Source organism: Geotrypetes seraphini, chromosome 4, assembly GCF_902459505.1.
Source record: "Geotrypetes seraphini chromosome 4, aGeoSer1.1, whole genome shotgun sequence".
In the NCBI taxonomy this organism is placed as follows: domain Eukaryota; kingdom Metazoa; phylum Chordata; class Amphibia; order Gymnophiona; family Dermophiidae; genus Geotrypetes; species Geotrypetes seraphini.
In genome coordinates, this window is record NC_047087.1 from 119,986,962 (window position 1) to 120,013,139 (window position 26,178).

General features: G+C 41.3%; 1 protein-coding gene across 4 annotated transcripts in view; it reads right to left on the reverse strand.

Moving 5' to 3' along the window:
* Positions 1–10,528: 10,528 nt before the first annotated feature.
* The window catches only part of BOC (BOC cell adhesion associated, oncogene regulated), a 218,035-nt gene continuing 202,385 nt past the window's right edge, over positions 10,529–26,178 (reverse strand). For all 4 annotated transcript variants that reach the window (XM_033942442.1, XM_033942440.1, XM_033942441.1 and 1 more), the window contains 4 exons: positions 25,132–25,340; positions 18,668–18,744; positions 15,967–16,154; positions 10,529–11,059 (listed from right to left, as the gene is read on the reverse strand). In XM_033942442.1, the coding sequence (XP_033798333.1) occupies positions 10,878–11,059; positions 15,967–16,154; positions 18,668–18,744; positions 25,132–25,340 (656 nt within the window). In that variant the 3' untranslated portion in view covers positions 10,529–10,877. The remainder of the gene's footprint in view (positions 11,060–15,966; positions 16,155–18,667; positions 18,745–25,131; positions 25,341–26,178) is intronic.

Sequence of the window (26,178 nt, forward strand, 5' to 3'; positions counted from 1 at the left end):
TACTGCGCATGCGGCAACACAGAGCCACGGATCAGGGATCGTGGCCGCATGAAGTTTCAACTGCGCATGCACGCTACGGGTTTTATTATAGTGGATGACAATTTTGCATGAGGTAAAACTCTTTATAGTTTATAAATCTTTCCTTTTGGCTAAGTCTTAATAATAATATTGTAATTTATAGCTAAAGTAACTGTTTTATTTTACTTTAGTGATTATGATAAACATACCGAGGGCCTCAAAATAGTACCTGGCGAGCTGCATGTGGCCCCTGGGCCACGTGTTTGAGACCACTGTTTTAAACGATGCATTACATCATAAAATTAGCATCAAGTGGACATCTTGCTGCTGGAATAAGTTGGGGGAGCTGCTTGTTTTTTTCTTTCTAGTAGAATGGCATCTGGGACAGCTTTGATGAGAGAGAATATCGGAATGAAAAGGATCATAGGGCTTTGCGGAAGATTGAGTTGTTGGGAGTGAGACCAATTTATGCTCCGAGAACTGTTTCTGCTTAATTTGAAATATAATACTGTTTGAGGTGAGAGGGCATGTCAAGAGGGCAAGCATACAGACACATTTTAGGTTAGGCTTATTTTGGTAATGTGAAAATGATTCTTATTTTGTCTAGCTCTTTAATTATCAGATGGGGGGGGGGGGGAATGTATGAACTATGACACAGGAATTTGGAACACTGAAGACTGATTTCACTAGTTTGGGACTTTTGTGAAAGACTGATGGTTCTAAGTTCTGGTATCTACAATGCCTTGTTGATTATAGGAATAATGGATATAAATTCAAAGCACTTTTAGCAGCCTAATTCTATATATGATGCTCAAAACTGCACATGCAAATATGGGCACACTCACAACTAGCATGTGCAATCTAATTGATAAATGAGTCAATTAGCACAGAAAATTAGGTTATCGATGCTAATTTGTATTAAGTAAAATTTATGCATGGATCCTGGTGCCTAAAGATGCATGCAGTGGCATAGTAAGGGGGGGCGAGGGGGTCCACCCTGGGCGCCATATTGGTGGGTGCATCGACACTCCTCTCTACCCTCCCGCCTCTTCCCACTCCTCCCCTTGCCACGCGCACATCCCCTTCCCTCCTCCCTGCACCTCAACTCCACCATTGAAAATTCACTCGATAAATTCAAGATTAAACTAAAAACCTTCTTATTCCAAGACGCATACCACAGAGTCTAATACTGTAATTTCCTTTTCTAAGCATAGCAGTATATAAAACGAACCGCTTTTAAGAAGTGATCCCCCTCCCTGGTGTTTTTTTATTCCGCCCCCCCCCCTTCCTCTTAATTTTTAATTTGTTTTTGCTTCTGAAAACAAATTCAAAATTAAGGGAAAGGGGGGGGGGAGGGCGGAAGAAAAAAAACACCAGGGAGGGGGATCACTTCTTAAAAGCGGTTCGTTTTATATACTGCTATGCTGTTGAAAAAGGAAATTATTAGACGCTGTGGTATGCGTCTTGGAAATCAATTTGGAGCCAGATAAATTGCTTATTAGAAAATCATGTGGCATTAACACATGACACAGTATTATTTGGCATAGTGATGAGGGCCAAGAAACAAATATCCTCTAATAATAATAAACTATTGCTCATTTTGACAGGGGTTGCCATACAACAAATAACACATAATTGGAAAAGTTGGAATAGACTGAACTTTAGTTTTTGGTGGAATTCAGTATGCCATATTTATAAAATGGAAAGAACATTAGCCATTCAAAAAGGGAATTTTAATAAATTTCAGGATGTGTGGAGGCCATTATCAGAATATTGTAAAGAATATGTATATATTTTTCTTCCCTGTTTAGTACAAATGAAAAATTGGGAGGGGGGATTTTATTACTGAAGTAAATGATTTTATGAAATATAAAGTGAAGGGAGGGAGGGGGATAAATTCAATTTGATAAAGTTTTAATTGTAAAATCTCAAGTGAATTATCTATGTTACAATGTTAATATCAATATTGATGTACTTGATGTAAGTTATAAAATGAATAAAGAATTGGGAAAATTTTTTTAAAAAAATTTTTTAACGATGTAATTATTAATTTTCCCTCCCTCTTAACCCTCAAACTCGTGTTTGTAATCGTATTTTGTCTATTTAATGTTTACATCATCTCTCTCCCTACCCCCCTTCTAAAATTTATTTTAATATTTTTAGCTATATAAACCGGCCAGGTACACGTTGATGGTCGGTATACTAAAATATAAATAAACTTGAAACTTGAACATGAAACTCTAGTTGTTCACCACCACGAGCAACAACTTCAACGTGTTCCTCACGACCACTGACTTCACTTTTGGGTGCATAGGAAGTGATGTCAAAGGGAGAGCTGCTGGATCGTGAGGAGCACGGTGAAATTGTTAGTGGTGAACAACTAGAGCTATGAGGGAAGAGAAGAGTGGGTGCGTGCATGTCGGGGGGGGGGGGGGAGAGCCGAGGGCAGGGGAGGGGAGCCTATGCCCCGGGCACCTCTCACCCTCGTTATGCCACTGGTCACTCACGTGTTAATTTTATGTTCAGATCAGGAAAGAGAGAGTAGCCGTGGGAGGGGAATGGGTAGATCAGGGGCATTCTGGGAATTTGAATACAGTTTTATAGACTAAGGGAGATCTGTGCCTAATTTAGGCATGAGAATTTTTACCAGATTCTACTGGGTGTAAATTCTTGTCCTCAAAACTGGGTGCAGTTCTTCACACCAAATACTATTCTATACATGGCGCCCAACACTGAGTGCCTTTTACTGTATATAGAATAGTGCTTTGTGCAAATTTTTATCAGCGGCCAAATTTCTGGGCCATTTATAGAATTGAGCCCTAAATGCCCTCCAGAGCTCTCAATGGTACAAAACAAAGAAAGAACTAAGAAGCCAATTCTCAAAACTAAAATCTGCCTTTAATGCGCCCGCTAAACTGGTTCCAGCCGATATAGCATGCATGTCTTTTAGCAGCTGATTATCAAAACAGCTCACTGAGGTATTTTCTGAGTTTTCTAGCAGTCTCCGATATTGCCATGCAAATATAGTACAACAAAGTCATTAATATTAAAATGATCACTCCAAGCAATTCTCTATCATCGCCGAGTGATTCTCTAACCTCGTTTTACCACATTTGCAGCCAAAATTTGCCGATAGATCTGAGCTGCCATTGTCTTACTTTTTGATCAGTGCCTGAGCACCGATTGGCTCAGGCACTGACAGGAAAGTAAGGTTTTACAGCTCAGACCTCCCCCCCTTGCAAATTTTTTTTTTTTAACCCTAAAACAAATTGAAGATCAGTAGGAGAGATGCACTCTCTTGTCACGCCACACAATCACCCAACACTGCTACAACCCCCCCCCTGCAGTGGGAGATATTCCCACTCCTTTCTGCCGCCAAGCAACCCCCCCCCCAGTAGTGGGAGAGATGTCCACTCCCTCACCCCACCAACCTCAAGCATCCCCCACCCGACACCCCCCAGTAGTAGAAAAGATGCCCACTCCCTCCCGCCGCCAAGTAATGTCGGGAGGGCAGGGGCGTCTCTTCCGCAGCCAGAAGGGTGTCTGGTGGGGATTACTTGACATCAGCGATGTGAAGGAGTTGGCATCTCTCCCGCTGTAGGAGGGGGTGTCAGGTGTGTGGGGGGCGTTGCTTGACGGTGGTGGGAGAGAGTGGGCATCTCTTCCACTGTCAGGGGAGGTGTTGCTTGGCAGCGGGAGGGAATGGGGCGTGTCGGGTAGGGGGGTTGTTGCCTGGCTTTGGTGGCTCAATTTGTTGTTGGGGTTTTTTTTTGCGTTTATTCTGCACATGTGCCCATCACGATCAAATGCAAATTTAGCAAACCTTCGATACTCTCTCCCAACCTCGTTTGCATGAGCATTTTTTGGAGAATGACTCACTTTTTTTTAATCGCTACAATAATGGCTGCAACAGCAACCCATCGGTTTTTAACGCACATTTTTGAGAATCTAGCCCTAATTGTTAGGCCTTATAGTGAAGTTCAGAGTAACAGGTAATTTTAGATGAGGGGGTTCAAACTTGATGCTAATAACCCATAATGACAGTAAGTCAACTTTAACCTCAGCAGCATTCTCAAGAAAGATGTTTATAAGCCATATAAATAACTCTGGCCAATTACCATTTTCCCCCAGTGTGACCTTGCTTTGAAATGCAGCATTAATTAGGTTCCTCACCTGACTTCAGGGAAGGCCCTTTTACTAAGCATGACAGGATCCTAATTAGTCTTTCCCTCATACTAAGCCAACTACAGAATCCTAACGTTGACTGGACCGGAGCTAGAGATAACTAGTGCCAGTGTTAGGCTGCGCACATTTTCAGAGGCCACCAGCACAGGAAACAACGTGGGTGCTGAAAATCAGCACAAAAAGCATGTAAATGTACTCATAAAGATGTAAAGAAAGTGTTTAGTTATTTGCTCCCGATGCTGACACAGCACACAAATTAAACCCAGCTCTTACCGCCGGAAACCTAACGTCAGCTCAAAGCTGGGGTTTCCAGGGACCTCATTGTTGGCCAGCTCTGGTTTGTCTCCAGCCTGCCAATCAGCTCCAGACTTTTGTAGCAGCAGCTCTGGAAGAACTGGAGAAATTTGGGCTGCCTCCAGCTGGTGGAAGATGGTGCCGGGGGCTGCACTGAGTGTTGAAATCCCTGGCTGAGACAGGAAGAGCGTAACACTGCAGCGCTTCACTCTCTTCCCTTCCCCCTCAGAAAACAGATAAAAACCAGAGGCCAGGCCAGAGGCACACACTGCAATGGTAGGTGTAAGTTGAACCGACCACTGTCTTCTTCCTGGCTCCCTGCCCGATTAAGGGAAAAATTGTTCGATTCGATGTGGCCTATTGAATCGATGAATTTTATTCCGTCAAGATTGTGGATTATTTTCTTATTTTAATAAAGCCTGGATCAGTAACACAGTTTTCTTTGTATTGGACATACCATAATTTATGTCAATTCGTGTGTGCACCATGCCCTGCTCAGACTCTACACGTGTATGCCCACTTTCAAACTATGCACCATTGAATTTAGGCGCTACAGCATAGCCAGAATATTGGCAGTTATATACGTAATTGCTGCTTATACACCGGCGAGAACCCTTCGCTCAGTGGATGCCACTCGGGGCCAGATTCTATAAACGACACCTAAATCGGCAGCTGCATACAAATAAGGCACTGGCCTTGTGTCAATCATGCTTAAATACTGTTTAAAGAATTGTGACTAATGGCACCTATCACAAAACTTAAGCCCCAATAATATAGAGCAGGGTTTTACTACTATTAATTATTTCTATAGCGCTACCAGACGCACGCAGCGCTGTACAGAGTCACAAAGAGTAAGAAAACAGTCCCTGCTCGAAAGAGCTTACAATCTAAACAGGCAAGACAGACAAACAGGATGTCATGGATACAGCTGGTTGGTTTGGAGGGCAGAGGGGAGTACAGGACAGCAAGTCATTGTGACATCACTGATGAGTTTGGCTCTTATTGGTGGAATGAGACATTATGACATAACAATCTCTGCTCTGCTTCCCAAAGACAAACAGGATGTCATGGATACAGTTAAGGGGAATGATTAATCAGCAGGCCTGATTGGAGGGCAGAGGAGTATGGTTAAGGATTGAAAGCTATATCAAAAGGGTGGGTTTTCAGTCTGCTTTTAAAAATGGGAAGGGGTTTGACGGACAAACTCGGCTAATTTATTCCAGGCATAGGAGGCAGCTAGATGAAAGAAACGAAGTTTGGAATTGGCAGTGGAGGAGAAGGGTAACGTTTTTAGTTTCAGATGACAGCAGGACATCCAGGCAGCAATGTTAGCCAAACAAGCAGATGTAGATCTGGGAATCATCAGCATAAAGGTGATACAGGAAGCCATGGGAGGAGATCAGGGCACCGAGGCAATGTACTGGCCTACATTGCAGATGCCTAGGTTCTCTTGTGAATCATAACTAACAGTGCCCATGGTAATCTCCACCCCCCTCACCACGCCTACTTTGATCTTAGGCGCCATTAGGCGGCTTGCTGTAGACATGATTTTGGTGCCTACTTTTTTAAATGAGTTTTTAAGTGGTTTTTAATGGTGCAGCCAATTACTGCGCCAATTTAAGAAGTTGCTTTAATCAATGTCTTTCTTTTAAGATTGTACCTGCCTTGACTTCTTTTGGATCATACAATACAAAGGAAAAATCATAACCCCACAGGCAAACTATAGCAAAAAAAAAAAAGGAAGTGAGGAAGGGACACAAGTCAAACCACTGTGCAGACAAATACTTTATCGCAACGTTATTTTGTATTTGCGTTAAGTGTGCCAGGCGGTAGGAACTTTGTAACACTTACTGCAAGTGCACCTCGTTTTTACTTGATTTTGTGTCCTTTGGCGCCATCTACTGGGCTACCTTTTTACACCCCTGAAGGCGGCCGTTGTGGCCGAAACCCGCACTGTGTTGGGGTCCACTACATGTTTATTACAAAGGACTTTTATATGCCTCCCTCATTTTATTTGTTTATATATTTGTGTGATTTTAACTAAAATTTGTTTGACATTTTAAATAAATGTATTCGTCCGCACAGTGGTTTGACTTGTGTCTCTTCCCCACTTCCTTTTTTGGTTCTTGACCTCTTTTGGAAACATGGTATAGCACTCATTTGCCAGCATTCTGCTCATTTATATGTTCTGATGTTGATATCTTTTTTTTATAGAATTCTATCAAAGCACCTAATAAAATTCTACACAAAAAAGCTTAGATTGATTCATAAATTACTCAAAAGAAATATTCTTATAACTGGTGTTTAAGCCTGTTACATTAACAGGTGCTAGAATATATGTCTGCCTGTCTTTCTTTCTGTTTCTCTCCCTGCCCCTCCTTTCTTTCTGTCTCTCTCCCTCCCACTGTCTATCTTTCTATCTCTCTCCCTCTCGCTGTCTTTCTTTCTATCTTTCTGTCTCTCTCCCTCCCACTGTCTATCTTTCTTTTTTATCTCTCTCCCTCTCACTGTCTTTCTTTCTATCTTTCTCTCTCCCTGCCCGCTGTCTGTCTTTCTTTGTCTCTCTCCCTGCCCGCTGTCTGTCTTTCTGTCTCTCTCCCTGCCCACTGTCTATCTTTCTTTCTTTCTGTCTCTCTCCCTGCCCGCTGTCTGTCTTTCTTTCTGTCTCTCTCCCTGCCAGCTGTCTTCCTTTCTGTCTTTCTCCCTGCCCGCTGTCTGTCTTTCTTTCTGTCTCTCCCTGTCCCGTCTTTCTGTGTCTGTCCTTTTTTCTGTCTCTCTCCCTGCCCACTCTCTGTCTTTCTTTCTGTCTCCCTGCCCGCTATCTGTCTTTTTCTGTCTCTCTCCCTGCCTGCTGTCTGTCTTTCTTTCTTTCTCTCTCCCTGCCTGCTGTCTTTCTTTCTCTTCAGCTACAGCCCCCTTCTCCCACCTACTCTTAAATCACTCTTTTTGCCTCCTGCTACTCGTTTCCACCCTCTCCAGCTTGAACAACCACCAACCACAGTTCGGATGCTGAGCGTCAGTATGCCTGCTTCCCTGTTATTTTTGTGCTCTCCTTGGTCCTGTTAGATGGAGTGAGGGTGGGAGGGGGGAGTCGCCGCCATGGTCACCACCTCCGTGTGTCCATGCCTCCGCATACGCAGTAGAAGGAGCCAGCGTCGCTGAGCATGCAGAGGCACAGAGCCACAGATCACAGACGCACGGAGTTTGAAGTGCGCATGCGCGCTAAAGGTTTTATTATAGCGGATAACCAGAGTTTATATAAAGCAGGAATATTACTAGCCTCCAAACTTAAAACTTAGCTTTATGAAGACTTTATTAGTTCAATGGAAACAGGTGACTGAAGTTTTTTAGTAAGCAATACTGCTCTGAATTTAATTAATGCCCAGAAGTCATGAAATGGCCTCATTTTTTTTAAATTTAAAAATTTAAAATTTTTTAAAAATGATGGTGAGAGCTTTGTGTGAAGAAAGAAAAACCGCAGCGAGAAAATTTCATGTCAAAAAGTATAAGGTTTCATAGGGCTATAAATTTGGATAGAAGCCCTGGGGATAATGGTTTCTCGGTAAATTTTATGACATATTAATGGGATTCCCCTTTCCTGACTCAGTGTTAAAAGCTAATACCACAGCCCTCCTTAAGTGCTTGAAGGATCCCTTTCAGTACAGCTCATAACTCTCCTGAACAGAGACATGAAGATTTTCACTGAAGTCTTGACATGGAGTTTGGAATGGGTTCTTCCAAACCTCATACATGGAGACTAGATGAGATTTGTTCATGATAGATGGGGAATAGATAATGGGCAAAGAGTAACCAACATTCTTAGCAAAACTGAATAATTAGAGACACAATACTTCTCTTTATGAAGACAAGCCAAGGGGGAGAGTGTGGCGTAGTGGTTAAAGCTACAGCCTCAGCATCCTCAAGTTGTGGGTTCAAACCCATGCTGCTCCTTGCGACACCTGGGCAAGTCACTTAATCCCCCCCCCATTGCCCCAGATATATTAGATAGATTGTGAGCCCACCAGGACAGACAGGGAAAAATGCTTGAGTACCTGAACAAATTCATGTAAACTGTTCTGAGCTCCCCTGGGAGAATGGTATAGAAAATTAAATAAATAAAATGTTTGATAGAGTACAGTGGCCATTTAGAGGGCAACATTGAAGACTATGATAGCCTTTTAGCAAGAAAACTAAAGCTATGTTTTTCACGTGCTGTGCTTCAGTTAATGGATCTTTTCCTCTAATTAGCAAATAGCATTGCTGTTTGTCCACAAAAATAGAAGGTTTTGCATGCAATATATCTGTTACCAGCTGGTTACTGGCTTTTTGCAGCACTAGCGCGTCAAAAATCATGATAATTTAATTCAGCAACAATAGTATCCCCCAATTAAGGTCTGGCGAGACTGAAACACTCTAAAATGTTGGGATCGGTGCCTCTGCCGCATGAGATAAGTGTGCTGTTTTAAGAAGTAACAAGTTCTTTTGTAAACGTGATATTAATCAAACACTTAAATGCACAGGATACATACATATACTTTTTAAGATGAGTTAAAGGATATTAAATGCTACATACATAAATATATATAAGGGATGGGCTGGAGGTAGTGATGAGGCTAGAGGAACTGGGCCTCTTCTCCCTTGAAAAGAGGAGACTGAGAGGATACACGATCGATCGAGACATTCAAGATACTGAAGGGAGTTGACTTAGTAGAGAAAGAGAGATTGTTCACCCTCTCCAAGGTGAAGAGAACGAGAGGGCACTCACTAAAATTAAAAGGGAATAGATTCCATAGAAACGTAAGGAAGTTCTTCTTCACCCAGAGAGTGGTAGAAATCTGGAACGCTCTTCCATAGGATGTTATAGGGGAAAGCACCCTCCAAGGATTCAAGAAAAGGTTAGATAAGTTCCTGCTGAACCAGAACGTACGCAGGTAAGGCTAAATTCAAATAGGGCACTGGTCTTTGACCTAGGGCCGCCGCGTGAGTGGACTGCTGGGCATGATGACCCGCTGGTCTGACCCAGCAACGGCAATTCTTATGTATGGACTTGGGATAACGTATGGCATATGAGGTCCTATGCACTGAGAAATTTTCATACATATGATACATCACCCTATTAGTTTATCAGTCACTTAGGAATCAATTAATACTAGTGTTTTTAATGCTTTAATAAAATTGGTTTTAATAAGAATAAGGTTAAAATTGATTAACATTTGACTATACTGTAGGATAAAAGAGGCTTCTTAAATATCCTGAGATCCCCACATTTACTTTCATATTTAACTAGTATTTGGGTTGGATATAAAATTAAAAGATCCGTTTCCTAGTATGTTTCCATCTATGTTAATTGCCTACTGTATTTGAAATAAAGCATCAATGGAGTGGCCTAGTGGTTAGGGCTGCAGCCTTAGCACCCTGAGGTTGCAGGCTCAAGTCCAGCACTGCTCTTTGTGACCCTGGGCAAGTCATTTAACATGTCATTGCCCCAGGTACGTTAATCAGATTGTGAGCCCACCAAGACAGATAGGGAGAATTACTTGAGTACCTGATTGTAAACCACTTAGGCGATAAGTGGTACATAGATACTAACAAATAAATGACTTAAAAGCAGAGTACAGTTAAGTAAAAGATGGTCTAATCATTTATTTAGAAGCTTTTTTTAAATACAAATAGACTGCCACAGAATATTTTTTTGAAGTCTGTTAATGCTTATACTGTAATATACTGCACATTACATTTTAAAGACTAAGCTCTGATGGACATTCTAGGACCTTGTCCTGCTGCATAGCGCATGCAACTTTTGCATTTTGAAGTCTGTATTGTGACAAGCAGCCCAGAGTGTTAACATCTGTAACAAAATATTGCTTTCTAGTCTGCATTTTGATAGATATAATATGACAATAAAGTTTTCCTAGGAAGAACTGGCCAAGAAAATAATTCTCGTTAGTGATGGTCATCCTACAGCGAAGCAAGGTACAACAGTTGAAGTTGTACCTTCTGAAGTCTGAACGCTCAAAGACATTCATTGCTGCAAAGTCCTGCAGTTCCTGTGGAATGTGGCCCAATGAAATCCATACACATTCTATTACATCACTTCCTATTGCAAAGCATGGCAACATGGTTTTTGATGGACAGTCAATGGCACGATTTTCTTCACTGAAGAATCTGCCTGGACTACAATTGATCTGTTGGGTCAGATTTTCCTTCCTCCAACTAGTTTTCAATACAATTTCATATATTGCAGCAGTATAAAAAGCACATATAAATTTATTTACAAATGCATAAATATATAAATATGGTTGTTATACAAAAATAAATACCAATTTTATCTCTTTTTAAATGAGTCTCTCTTTAAAAGGTTTTGGTCCTCGCCTTAGACTTTAACTTGTTGATCTTTCTGAAGGAGGATGCATTAATGAGTTGCAGGGTATCCTTGTTCCATGGTCTTGCTCTGTGTAGTTGGGTTCTTGTTCAGTGGAATAGAATTCTTCTCTGCTGTATTTAAAAGAATCTGGACTCTCAACTTCTTCAATTGGCGGAAGGCCAGTGCAACATAAAGAATCTATAATGAAATGCAGAAGCAAGGAAATAAACCAAAAGGACAAATATGGTCATCTCAAAGAAAGGGCCAGAGGAAAAGAGTACACTGAATGTCAGTTTCTTCCAATCTGGCAAGTCAATACTTTGTTTCATGACCAAAATATGGACTAAAACTGTTTTAGTATTTAATGTTGAAACTTGGTTGCACAAATTTATACAGCATTTCTGTGTGTGAAATTCTGCAACCATTTGCATGCATACTTGTTGGCACTTGTAGGCATTCCTGGTGGCATAGTTTGAAAGCAGCAGATGTATTGCAAATTGTGTGCTGCCCGAGATTCCAGGTGTGCAGCGAGACACCAGGGAGGAGGAGAGGTGCTGGCTGACTGCCTACAGCAGGGGTATCAAATGTCGGTCTTCGAGGGCCGCAATCTAGTCGGGTTTTCAGGATTTCCCCAATGAATATGCATGAGATTTATTAGCATACAATGAAAGCAGTGCATGCAAATAGATCTCATGCATATTCATTGGGGAAATTCTGGAAACCCGACTGGATTGTGGCCCTCGAGGACCAACATTTGACACCCCTGGCCTACAGGATGTGCCTCCCACGGCGAGAAGCACATCCTATAGGCAGTCAGCTGGCTCCAGTGCCTCTTCCCTTCCAGCAGCCCCCACTGGCGGCTCAGGGCTTTCGCACATGCGTGTGATGTCATCACTTTGACGTCTGCACACTTCCAGATGCCTCGAACCGAGGCCGCTACATTTAGTGTGCCACGGCTTGGCAAAGTTTGCGAGACACTGATCTATTTTATAAGAGACTAGGATGGGTAGACTAGTGATTAGAACAACAGGTCCAGTCTGTCTGTCTTGACTAGATTGTAAGCTTTTTTTGAGCAGGGACTCTTATGTTCTGATGTACAGAACCCAACTAACTGCACTTCATTCATAAATTTTGCTCAACAATCATTCTTCAATAACCATATATCGAACTTGTTCCCTTTTCGAAACAGGTCCCAAAGATTGCCAGCTAGATCCTCAGATGCACCACTCCACGTTCAATTCAATTTCATAACGTTAAGCTTAATGTGCATTGTCTTCACCGGATCCAATTTTATAAATACATTTAATACTCCATGTTTAACTTTATAAATATATAGATTTAATTTTTTAATTTTAACTTATCTTTTAGTTCGTGGTCTCTCTTTCTTAGGGACTTCCTTTTGCCAACATGTTTCGCTGAAGAGAGCTTTCTCAAGGCCGGGTCCCTATATAAAGACAATGGTATATTAAACCCAATCCATGTGGCGTTTAACTATTAGGTAACTATGACTAGCTAAGCTTAATGGATAAAGCTTTTAGGTTACATGGATTGGGTTTAACATACCATTGTCTTTATATAGGGACCCGGCCTTGAAAAAGCTCTCTTCAGCGAAACATGTTGCCAAAAGGAAGTCCCTAAGAAAGAGAGACCACGAACTAAAAGATAAGTTAAAATTTAAAACTAAGACATTTCACTATTCTTTATCTCAGACAGAATCTTGGCCCTTTGTAGACAGGGAAATACCTATTGTACCTGAATGTAATTTAATCTTGAGCTACCATTAAAAGGTATAAGATAAATCCAAAGATGCATATATTTACACCAACTTCAGAGTAGGTGTAAACATACTGGTTGGCATTTTTGAACCACTGGGGCTGGATCTTGGAGCCTATTTTTATAAATACACCTATGTTGCTTCTACAAATTAATAAATAAGCAAACAAAACAAAGGGACAATAAAAGAGTATAATCCTTTTTTGACCGAGAAGGTGCTCAGAACCAACAGGTGGCAAGAAAATCACAAAACCGGGGACGAACCCCTGTAAGTGTTTTCAATAGTCTATCACCAGGTCGCCCAGTGGTGTAAATTGTTAACTGGATTTATCAAAAAGAAACCAAAGACTGATCTGAGAGACATTTGGAGCATTGAGATTAAGCATCAAATTACTGCGTCTCAATGGCCACAAATTTGGACTTGGAGGATGTGATGTACAATGTCTGCATCTATTCGGTTACAAAAATTAGATAGCTCTAAGTCTAATAGATGTTGGCATTGTCATCTCGAAGCAGGGACTTTAGATCATTTATTATTCTATTGTCCATTTATTATGGCTTTTTGGAAATCAATTTGGGACCAAATTGTTTATTAGATAACCTGGTGGCATTGGCCTATGATATTATATTATTTGGCATGTCAATGAGGGCAAAGAGTCAGATATCTTCGAATAATAATAAGCTTTTGCTTATAATGACAGGGGTTGCCATACAACAAATTACTTATAACTGGAAGAACTGGAGTAGACTGAATTATAATTTTTGTGGAACTCACTGTGTCATATATATATATAAAATGGAAAGAGTAATAGCTACACAGCAGGGGTATTTAAGGAAATTTCAAGATGTGTGGGAGCCTTTAACAAAATATTATAATGAATAGATGCCATTTTTCCCTTAAATTTATAAGTTCAATATTCAGGGAGGGGGGGGGGATTTTAGTGTATTATGTTCTATATAGGATATTAAATATTTGTTATAAAAGGGTGGGAAGGGAGGGAGATAAGGTTATATGATTTGTATTATTGCTGAATATTAAGTGATATATTTCATGTTAAAATGTTTTAACTTGTTGTCACACTTATTGTAAGTTTGAAAATGAATAAAGATTTTATTATACAATAGTCTATCATTACACCATCTTCAATCGGTAGAAAGGTTAAACTGTGTCTGAATAAAAATATTATTTTAAAGTGTCTATTTTTTATAGAACAGCAAACTCCAATAAGTTAAAGTGCAAATTATTTTGAAAAACTTAGCTTGAAAATATAGGTGAGGTTGTAAGGAAGTTGTCTCACTCCAGCGGGTCCTGACGCGTTTCGCCAGTGGCTTCCTCAGAGAACCCCCTCACGCTGGCTGTAACAGATGAGTAAAACTCCTTCCTCACTCTTCGCCCAAGATTACTTCACTTCCTGTTAAACCTTTCTACTGATTGAAGATGGTGCAATGATAGACTATTGAAAATACTTACAGGGGTTTGTCCCCGGTTTTGTTATTTTCTTGCCACCTGTTGGTTCTGAGCACCTTCTTGGTCAAAAAAGGATTATACTTTTTTATTGTCCCTTTGTTTTGTTTGTCTTTGGGGATATTTTTTTTGTTTAAATCTTATCCAGTAGTGTTATTGGGGCTTCTACAAATTAGGCATAAAATAGGAGTCTTCTAGGAAACATTTTTCACTTGTTTAGCATGGCAAATTATTTTAATACCTAGGATAGAAAGACAAGTCCATACTTTTCCTTGGGAATGGCCTGAAGTAAGGAATTAAAAAAAATGTATATATTTTGTCAAAAAGGGATGGCAACCTTGCTACAATCTTGTGAAATAACAGGAAGGGGACCAATAAGAACAGCATTTTAGAAAGGATATGCAACTTGGAATATGAATGGCCAAATCTGTACATCACAAATGGATGTGCTCCGTAGGGATCTTTAAGGTAAGTACTGTCATCAATTACTTTCTGCATTAAGTACAAGTGCAGACATTTATTGTTTTGGGAGGTTTTTGACCTATGATTAGATTGAGTTTGGGTTATGCAGCACTGAAGAATGTTATTCATCGGCGCAGTCTGTCCCACTCACTGAGGTCTTTTTTCCTCCTTGTTATAAGAGTTGATTGTGAGGCAACAAAGACATTATCAAGTCTTATGTTGGTCCACATTGTATGTGTAAATATACTGGACTATTTTTGGTGCGGACCTTATTCCCTGTTGTGAAATACGTAGTTACCATCCCATATGGCTGTCCATTTCTCATCTATTTCAGAACAAGATCTTGCGACACACAGCCTGTTCTAAAATACATGAGAAATAGACATTTGCATGCCAGTGATGAACAGGGAAACAAGGTGGCATAGGAATGTCCATGTTATAAAATGACCACAAAGAAGTCCATGCAGAGTAGAGGGGTAGTGTAATGGTTTGAGCAGTGGGCTAAGAACCAAGAGTCACAGGTTCAAATCCCACTTCAACTCTGTGATTTTATCATCTTTTTTTAAATGTTGACTTTTCCAGAGACAGAAAAATACCTACAATATCTGAATTTATACTACTTCAATAGGCTTCAGATTTGCAGGCTTCTTATACATTCAGGTATGGTGTATTTCTGTCCCTGGAGAGCTTGTAATTTTAAGGAAAAAAAAAACAACAAGGAGCTGAAGTGGGATTTGAACCCGAGTCCCTAGTTCCCAAAGCACTACACTAACTATTAGGCTACTCCTTAACTCTCTGCATGGAGGTCTATTAAGAAGTTAATTTAAAGATTTTAGTACCATGAACGTCCATGGTTCCTGAAGTTATTATAGATCCCGGGATCCCTTGCTAGTTTTCACATTCAGGAGAGAGAGAGAGAGAGAGAGAGAGAGGGAAACAGCAACCACTGGTGGATTAAGGAGGTGTCATGTCTTAATCCCTCCCGTGTGCACAGCTGTTCAATCAGAGTAACTTTCTGTTACCTGGACGTGCCATGCACCAGGTATAAATAACAACATTCATCTTTTTGCAAACAGACGTTCTTCCCCTCCTGAAATCAGAGTTGCATATTTTAGCCCCTCCCTAGTCTTGCCAAAAACACATCCAGACCATGCCCTCTTGCCATATGGATGTAGTGCAGTTTTAGCCATATCCTGACTGTCTAAAATCAGGATTTGGGCATCCATACCACATCAATGTCTAAAAGCCAGGCTATCAGATAACCAAAACATAAATACAGCCTCAGTGTCAAGCAACTTGGGTTGCAGACCACAGCTCTCAATATCGAGGAGGAGATTTCAAGGAAAAACAGCAGCTAACAATTCAACACACAGCTCTGTGGTCTATCAGCATCTTTCGGACATACCTGAATTAAAACTGTGATCACTGGACATGTCTGGTCTGGATCCTCCAGTTTTACTTCCTGTCATCTGACACAGGCTGGTAGGCGGGTCCTGGAGGGAGCTGTCTTCATGTGACTGAAGCAGCTCACATGTATATTCATGTGGTAGGCCATAGGGGAAAGAGTCCTCTTTATGTCTTGAAGATGGCAACCTAGGAAGCAGAAGTTTGCTTGAATTATGGTATTACTATTTTGAACATTTCACTATTAAAAGACAAGCCATTGTTCACAAAGCTCTTTTTCTCTTTAGAAGCCTGAGGGTAGATTATTTTGGCAAATTGTAGGGAATTCTATCATGTCTACAATGCAAGATATATTAATAGTGTTCTATTTTTAAATTGTTAACTTGTTAACTTTTGTTACACTCCCTAATATTATAATTAGAAAGGTACATAGAAGGATGACGAAAATGGTAGAAGGGTTGGGATGACTTCCCTGTGAGAAAGGCTAAAAAAGCTAAGGCTCTCAGCTGGAAGAAAAGGCAGCTGAGGGCAGATATGATAGATAGAATATCAAATACTGAGTGGAGTTGAACAGGTAGATGTGAATTGCTGGTTTACTTTCCCCAAAATACACGGATTTGGGGGAAACACAATGAACCTACTAAGTAGTAAACTTAAAACAAATCAGAGAATATATTTCTTCACTCAAGGGGCAATTCTAAAACCGCACTGGTAGGAGCCCTACTGGTGGTGCCTGTTAATTGAAGAACACTGTTAGGGCGAAAAAACCCCCCAGCGAGGTTGAATTGCCTATGGTGCTTAAATAAAAAGGGCTGGAATCGCACCTACGTAGGCACTTTAGGCTACCAAATACCAAAAGTAGGTGTGGCCAATGCTGGAAGTGGTGTTAGACGGCCTAAATTACATTACATTAGAGATTTCTATTCCGCCATTGCCTTGCGGTTCAAGGCGGATTACAAAAAAATAACAAAAACATATTACAAGAAGAAGATATCTGGTGATTTCTAGAGGAGATAAAGAGTGGATGAGGTTGCCTTGGGGAATTGGGAAGATATTGGGAAGTGGGAAGGAGCTAGTAGTATTAAGTCGTTTGCAGGAATTTCTTGAAAAGTAGAGTCTATTTCTTTTCTGAATGTTTTGTAGTCTTGGGTCATAATCAGTAGATCGGAGATTTGGTTGTCGAATTTTGCTGCTTGTGTGGCTAGGAGGCCATCATATAGTTTTTTCCGTTTGACTTATTTGATAGGAGGGTGGGTTTTCCTATGTCTAATTGATGTAGTTTGGATGAGGCGGTTGTTCAGGTAGGTTGGGCTGTCACCATTTATGGTTTTAAATAGTAGGCAGTAGAATTTGAATAGTATGCTTGCCGGAATTGAAAGCCAGTGTGAGTTGAGCTATGCCTCTGTGATGTGGTCTAGAAAACCCTGGCCTATCTTTCTTGTAGGCGTGATTCTGAAACCGGTGCCAATGTGTGATTAACACGCGATTGGCGGTTACAGAATTTGGCCCTCAATATGTAACTAAACTCTGGATTTTCTTGTTAGATAATGTGGTGAAATCAGTTAGCTTAGTAGGGTTTAAAAAAGATTTGGACAAGTTCCGATGAGAAAAATCTATAGATTGTTATTAAGATCATAGGAACCAACATTCTTTTAAATGATTGGGAGTGCTAAACACAATAGAAATTATCTCTTCCTGGCCACAGTCAAGGAGTTTGTCAATATTCAGGGTGGCTTGTATGATTAAGATGGACTTGAGAAAATCCACTGCTTATTTCTGGGATAAGCAGCATAAAATCTGTTTTACTCTTTTGATATATTGTCTGGGTTCATAGTCATTCGCACATGAGACTTCAGCGCGCCGACAATTCAGCGCAAGACACCAGCGCGCTGCCTAAAAAGTGACTTTTAAAGAGCTCTGACGTGGGGTGTGAGTAGGGAACCCCCCAGTTTACTTCATACTCTTCGCGCTGCCGTTGGGGGGGACTGGAACCCTCCATTATAGAGTAAACTTAACTTTTTCCTGATTTTTTAATGAAAAAGTTAAGTTTTCTCTATAATGTGGGGGGTTGCATCCCCTACCCCCACTCCCCCAATGGCAGCGTGAACAGTCTGAAGTAAAGTGGGGGGTCCCCCCCAACATCCCCCGTCAGAGCTCTTTAAAAGTCACTTTTTAGGCGGCGCGCTGGTGTCTTGCGCCGAATTGTCGGCGCTGCAATGTCGGCATGCTGAAGTCTCGCACGCGAATGTCCCGTTACCATTGTCTGGATTGGCCACTGCTAGAAACAGGATACTGGGCTTAGCGATGGACCTTTGGTCTGTCTCAATATGGCAATGCTTATATTATGTTCTTTTTTTTTTTCTAATATGAAAATGTTATAAAGAAGAAAGTCAAGCAGTAGTAGGGAAATTCAGTGTTTACAAAATGATAAAAACCTAGAAGACCTTGTTTATAATCCAGGAACATACATGTAAAAAGGGGAAAAACTCAGTTGATTTCTAAGAACAGGATCTCACCAGATGCTTTAAAAATTATTACTTTTAGTCGCACCTAATTTCCTTTCCAGCGAGTGTCTCTTTGCTTATGGTTTTATATTGTGCCTACAGAGAAGCCGTATCATGGTCTTCTGCAACATGTAAGCTCTCTACAAGGTGATGCACTCCAAATGAATTTAGTATGAATCCTTATGATGGGATTCTTACCCAGTCAGCTGGTGACATCCTCCCAAATCGCCATTTGTCATCATGCGCTGATGCAGCAAGGTGCTGGTTTCTGCTTGCTGTTACAAAGAAGAGGAGAAATATCTTAAAATCAGACCTGTAAATAGGCAGAAAACATTCGGGTCTTGCCAGCAGCCAGAGATAAACTTCGTTCTTTCATGTTTTTACCACATCTAGAAATAAATCTAGTCAGAGATTAATTTTACCACAAAGATACTTTGGACTTTATTCTCAAAACTGCACCGCCTAACTTAATTGGTTTAATTGGTGATAAACAGCGTGGTAATTGACCGTGTTATTTAAAACCAATTAATAAGTGATTAAATAAAAAAATTGTAGGTGTCTGCAGGTGCCTACAAAGAACACTATCCAAGTCCCATCAGTAGAGGCACCTATGTCAAAAGTAGGTGTGGTTTGCGCCAGAAGTAGATTCTCATCATAGGGTTTGTAAATGTAGGCCTGAAAAAGCGTGGCCTATATTTCTGGCGCCTATTTTTGACATAGCCGCGATTCTGCAAACGATGTTGTAGCTTGATTGGCACTTGAACAGTGCCGCTTTTGTAGGCAACCATCAAAGAACGGCGCCACTTGCAGAATCTGGTTCCTTGGGTCTTTCATGAAGAGACAGCGTTTTGTTTATTAACTGGAAAGACACAGACACTCAAAAAAAAAAATCCCATCCAGCTCAATCTTTTAGAAAAGGTATAATGTGGACCTCATTTGCCCATGGGATTACTTGTCCCAAATAATGGGATTTTTCTCAAAAGGGCAATATTTTGCTTTGTTTATCTAGGACAGGGGTAGGCAATTCCGGTCCTCGAGAGCTGGCACCAGGTCAGGTTTTCAGGATATCCACAATGAATATGTATGAGATGGATTTGCATGCACTGCCTCCTTGAGATGCAAATCTATCTCATGCATATTTATTGTGGATATCCTGAAAACCTGTCCTGGCTCCAGCTCTTGAGGACCAGAATTGCCTACCCCTGATCTAGGAAACAGTCCCCAGATACATTAACAGGAAGACCTGGAACTCAATATTTAGCCACACAGTGAACATTTAATTTGAAACATCTCACTTGTGGGTGTACAGTAGTTATCAGTTTGGGCTACCATTAAAACCTGTTATTTTACCACAAATTCTTTCTATTTTAGAATAGGTCCCATTTTATGCTCCGATACCTCCAGTTTGTAGTAACTAGGTAACAATAAAATAACAAGCTCATAACTTTCCCCCTTAGATGGTTTCAAATTATACACATACTCAAGTGTACTACTCATTTAGATAGCACTGCTGAAAATATTTATAACTTGGAACAGCTAAGTTAAACATTTCAAGGCATACCTGCTTTTTGTGCAGGCTGCTTGGATGTCAAAAGCATAAATAGAGAGGGTAATTTTATTACAGGCTACTTATGTGAGAAGGCCAAGTAGGTACCTATTTCCAGGCTATTTTATAACGGTATGTAGGCTCCTATGATGGTTATTTTAGAAGCATCTGCAAATTTAAATGGCAGTCTTTACACCCTGCTGCCCTATCAAAACAGGGACATAAAAACATAAGAATTGCCATCTCCGGGTCAGACCCTGGGTCCATCAAGTCCGGTGATCCGCACACGCGGAGGCCCCGCCAGGTGTACCCTGGCATAGTTTTAGTCCCCATATCACTGTATGCTTCTCAAGGGAGATGTGCATCTAATTTAGCCTTACCCGTATCACTCTATGCATCTAGTTTACCCTTAAATCCTAGAACGGTGGATTCTGCAATTACTTCCTCTGGGAGAGCATTCCAGGTGTCCACCACTCGCTGCGTGAAACAGAACTTCCTGATATTCGTCCTGGACCTGTCCCCCTCAGCTTCAGTCTATGTCCTCTAGTCCGTGTCACATTGGACACTGTAAATAACTGCTTTCCCTGCTCCATTTTGTCAAATCCTTTCAGTATTTTGAAAGTCTCGATCAGATTCCCTCGCAGTCTCCTCTTCTCAAGGGAGAACAACCCCAGTCTCCTAAATCGTTCTTCGTAGTCCAGGTTCTCCATACCTTTCACTAGCTCCGTTGCTCGTTTCTGCACCCTCTCTAGCAGTTTTATATCCTTCTTTAGGTATGGAGACCAATGCTGGACGCAGTATTCCAGGTGTGGTCTGACCATAGCTCTGTAGAGCGGTATTATAACTTTCTGATTTACTCGTAATTCCCTTCTTTATCATGCCTAGCATTCTATTTGCTTTCTTCGCCGCTGCCGCACATGGTTTCAGGGTCCTATCTATCAGTACACCCAGGTCCTTTTCCTGTTCGGTTTTTCCCAGAGTTATACCTGACATACTAGTGATCGTTATTTTTTCTGCCTAAATGCATCACTTTGCATTTTTCCACATTAAAATTCATCTGCCATTTATCTGCCCAATTGATTTAAGTCGCTCTGGAGTTCCTCACTGTCCTTCTGCGATCTGATTGCCCGGCATAGCTTTGTGTCATCTGCAAACTTGATGAATTCACTGGATGCTCCTTCTTCCAGGTCATTTATGAAAATATTAAATAAGATGGGTCCAAGTACCAAGCTCTGAGGACCTTTCAGACATATGGAAGCTAACTATATCCAAAAGGCAAGGGATTTGGGAAGGATTAGAAGCTTGACCTCTAGCGGTAATACTGCAAAATTACCACTAGAGGTCTCAGCAGCCTTTTTGAACTCTGAGGGAGCGAATGAGCATTGCTCACACCCCGCTAGGCACTAGGAACCCTTTAGTAAACCCAGGGACTGGCTTAAGAGAGGGATCCTTGTGGTTCAACTTCTATTTTTGAGGTCTTAGACCCTGGGGAAGGCTGTTACATGTCTGGCTCATACCCACAGGAGGGAGAGGGTGGACTTTGTTGAATACTGTCAGGGGTTAAGTGATTCGGTTGTCACTGCAGTTGGAGGTCTGGAGAGCTTTCAATGCTGTCAGGAGTCAGGTGATAGCAGGGGTAAGAGGTTTGTTGAATGGTATTGGGGATGGGTGAGGAGGGCTGGCATTGAGGTAGGGCTGTGAGGCGGGGGGGGGGGGGAGGGGAATGACTGCACTGATGCTGTAACTGGGGAGCTGTGACTTCAGAAAGCTGCTCCCACATCTATGTGTGTAGGAGAAGTATATTTTTTTTCTTTTATGTCCAGCTTTCTAAAATTCCTGTTCCCTCTGGAAGTAGAGGGGCAGGATGTGCAGCTTTGCCTCCTGTTTTACAAGAAACTTTACATTTGCAGAGCCTCTCATAAAATAGTATGGGAATTCAACACATCCTGACTCAGAAACTGGAATTCCCTCTGAACATTCTTTCCAAAATATCACTCCATGTGTATTTAGAAAATACTAAGTGCAGATTGGCAGAAACTGAGGCTAGGTTGAAGCTATGAACATTTACACCTCCCGCGGGTGTTTACTTCCTCTGGCCGGCTCCCTTCTTTTAGCCGCACTTCTACACACAGCATGTGGCTGACCTGGAAGCTTCCCTCTAACGTCAGAGGAAAGGCTTCCAGGCCAGCTGTGTGCCATGTGGAAGAGCTGCTGCTCGTGGCTGGGAAGAGGGAGCCAGCCAGAGGAGGTAAACACCCGTGGGAAAGAGGCATAAATCTGAGATGCAGAACAGAGGGAAGAATGATGAGGGATGCATTGCGACACGGAAAGGAGGAAGAGGGTCATGTTGGGACAGGAAGAAAGTAAGAGCGGGTGTGTTGGCAGAGGAAGGGAGAGGCAGGACGCTGGTTCATAACTACGAGTCCGACATAAGTCGGACATTCTTAACCAGGGGACTGCCTGTATTCTATAATCTTGAGCACAGAATATATAATAGTACCAATTATGCCTGTAATTTGATTGATAAATTAGGCACCATCAATAATTAAGCTATTGTTATTAGGTGCCATCGATTTATGTTCAAGTCCTAGCAACTTGATGAACACCATCAGGTTTTCGTGGCAGAATTAAGCTATCAATTGGGAAAAGCATGGATGGGTTAGGAGCATGCTCAGCACTCATGTATTGAGATTACAGAATACTGTTGTTTATGAGCGCAACTGATAACATTTAAGTGTTCTTCTGGGGAGAGATAGCCAACAGCACTAAATTTCAAATAAGTGATAAAATGAAACAAATTAAGTTATTATAAAGAATTTAGATATTACAATGGTGAATTTGAAAACTGGAATTGAAATAAAGTGCATCGGTATTGATGAAGAATTTAGCTGTGTTTTGAGAGGATGAAATAAACCATACATAGTAGCCTTCTGAGGATCCACTGATAAACTATACCAACTGGTAAGTGGTAAGCTAATTGTATTTACACCAATTTAGTGACAGAAATATATCCACAGCATATTTGCATATAGGGGTATTAAACATCTCTCACTGAGATCTTTAGGTCTGTCTCCATATACTTTATGATGAAAACCACAGGCCATTTTGGAAGCCACACCCTGAACCAACTCCATCCTGTTTCTATTTGGGAAGATTGGAGAAGACGTGACAGTGCTGGAGCTCAAGTTGTCTTTTGTCAGCTAAGTTCTTGAACGTGCTTCCGGGTGACTTTGCCCTTTTCTAAACCTGAGCTGTTTTGTGAGGGAGGTTTTTTTTTTTCCAGTGAAAGTATCAAAAGCAGTTTTGATTTGTACCTTTTGGGTCTATACTGCTACATTAGTCTGAGGCTTTTTCTCCCTCTTTTTGGGTGCATGCTGGGTTTGAAGAGGGGAGTACCTCGGTGGCACGATCACACAACATTTTGAATCATTATATGAACATATTATATGTTGTGTGCCCTCGTATAATTTGTTAACACATAAGAATAAAATAGCAATTTATGGTCAGAATCACATACCTGCTTTAGAATACTGACGTCTCTGAATTGTAAAAGTCTAATTAAATATGTTTCAGTTTTTGCATTATTGGTCTGGATCTAGGACTACAATCAACTATTAGTCTGGCAGTGTAATCCCGTAGGTGTATTAAGCCCATGTTAAACCTACTCTACAAGAACAAGTTAGAAGGATTTTATGGAATTAATTGGACCTTCCTATCTGTAGGTATGTTTTATACTTTGCTCCCAAGTGTTAGGGTTTTCTGGCAGAGAGCAATACCACTTGAAAAGATCTTATTGTATTTATAATCCATATTTCAGGACTTTACAAACCTTAAATGGGTCAAGTACCTTCATAGTCCATTACTTTTGCCAATATTCACATAGGGTGCAATTATATAACTGGGCACCACACATTAGATACCTAGATGCAGCTCACTGACTACAAATTCCATAACCGTCTGGACGCCAAGATTCCATAATAGAATGCTAGCATATGTTGGCATCAATAGACGTACATTCTCTCATGTCAATAGCAGGCATATATGTATGTGCCTAAAGGCAGCAATTTAGCATATAACTTACGCATGTAAATATCAGTCCTTCCCATGCTCCTCCCCTGTATATGCCTCCCTTGCATTTATGTGCTAAGAGAGTTATGCATGTCATCTATAGAACAGTGCTGAGCACGCAAATAGCACTTACATATGTAAATATACTATTCTATAATTTTAGCACAGAAATGGTGCTTAAATTTAAAGGGCTAAAGCAGGGGTACTTCAAAGGGCTCCATAGGCCAGTCAGTTTTTCAGTATATTTCTAATGAATATCCATATGTAGAATATGCATCTCATGGAGGTGACAAGCATACAACATATGTATATTCATTAGAGATTTCCTGAAAACCCAACTGGCCTGTGGACCCCTGGGTCAGGTTTGAGTACCCCTGCCCTAAAGTTACAGAATGAGGGGGATGGCGTATCATACAGGGAAAGCTTGGCTATGATGAGGGCCATAGGATGAAGTTAAGAGGTGATAGGCTCAGGAGTAATCTAAGGAAATACTTTTTTACAGAAAGGGTGGTAGATGTGTGGAACAGTCTCACAGAGGAAATAGTGGAGACAAGAAAGCCTGGGATAGGTACGTGGGATCTCTTAGAGAGAGGAAGAGATAATGGTTACTGCGGATGGGCAGACTGGACCTTTTGGCCTTTATCTGCCATCACATTTCTATGTTTCTATGATGACTTTTAGCAACCTCAGTGTTCAGCTAGTGAATAAACAGTCATTCTAGAGGGGTGGCCAGCACTAAGATCAGCTGATAAAAAGGACACAACAGGACCCAAACAGCTTCAGGAGACGGCCTCTTAGCGTGCCCGCATCCCATCTCTTGGTCAGGGTAATCTGAGAGCAAGAGTGTTGTGGGCTTTCACACCTCTGAGTGGAGCTAGTGAAATAAACGCAACCCTGTCCAATGATGACGTAGCTGTGCAGCCTCACAAAAGTAGCATGCTGCAGCCAGCTGTGTGGCTCCTGCGGTGATCACAAGTCTACTAAAGTAAATCACCTTTTTCTGAGGCCCCCTGTTGTAGAGGTCAGTAAATATGGTATAAAGAGATACCTGAAAGACTCCCTCTGGACAGTACTCTTGTTGTTTTATGGCTGGATAAGCCATTTCAGCAGAGGGGCAACCTCCATTCATATGGATCCCGTTAGGAGACAAATGTCCATTTTGCCTTGAAAGTGAAGCTCCTGGGAGTGGTACCATGGTGTACTGGCAGGAGGGTGCAAGAAGACCTGCTCCAGGAAAGGTGATGTCTGTGGTTTGCTCTGGAAATGAAAAAAAAGATAACTTATTGTTGTTGCACAAGAAATAGGAGCGCTCTGTGTTTAAAGAGGGCACATCATTTGAGTGGGCAGACTCGTTGGGCCGTCGGCCCTTTTCTGCCGTCATACTCTATGTAATCTATGTAATCATGTGTGAATTCATAATGATATTCATTTAAAAAAATGCATCTGTCTAATTTAGGTGTTCTCAATCTAGTCCCTGGGACATACCTAGCCAATCAGATTCTCAGGATAATCACAATGAATATGCATGAGATAGACTTATCTACACTGGAAATAGTGATGCAAATTTATCTCATGCATATTCTCTGTGGGTATCCTGAAAAACTGACTGCTGGCTGGGTGTGTCCTGAGGAGTGAATTGAGAACAATGTTCCTGCTAAGTTTCGCAGGCATATGCTAGTACACAAATTTTAAGGCCTCTTTACTTCTCTAAGCTTTCAGTGTTACCGTTTCCAAATTTATACAGCCTTTTCAGCGCCAGCACGGGATCTTCCTCTACAGGCCTGTTATTAAGTGCATCATTGCACTTCCTGTCAGGCAGAGGGCGTGACCCAACAGACAATGGATTTTACATACTGACACATTTAGGTTTTTGCCACCTTTAAGTACCTAAAGGGTGGACAATGGGCAAGAGAAGATCTAGAGTTCTCCCTCCCATTTCTGAGTCCCGCAACTAGGAAGTGACGTCAGAGGGAGAGCTGACACCGGCGTGGACAGTATGTTGAAGATGTTGCTCATGCCGGGGAAAACTAAACAGGTACGGGGGATGGGGGAAGCTAAATTTCCTACAAAAATTGTCTGACACTTTTGCTGTAAG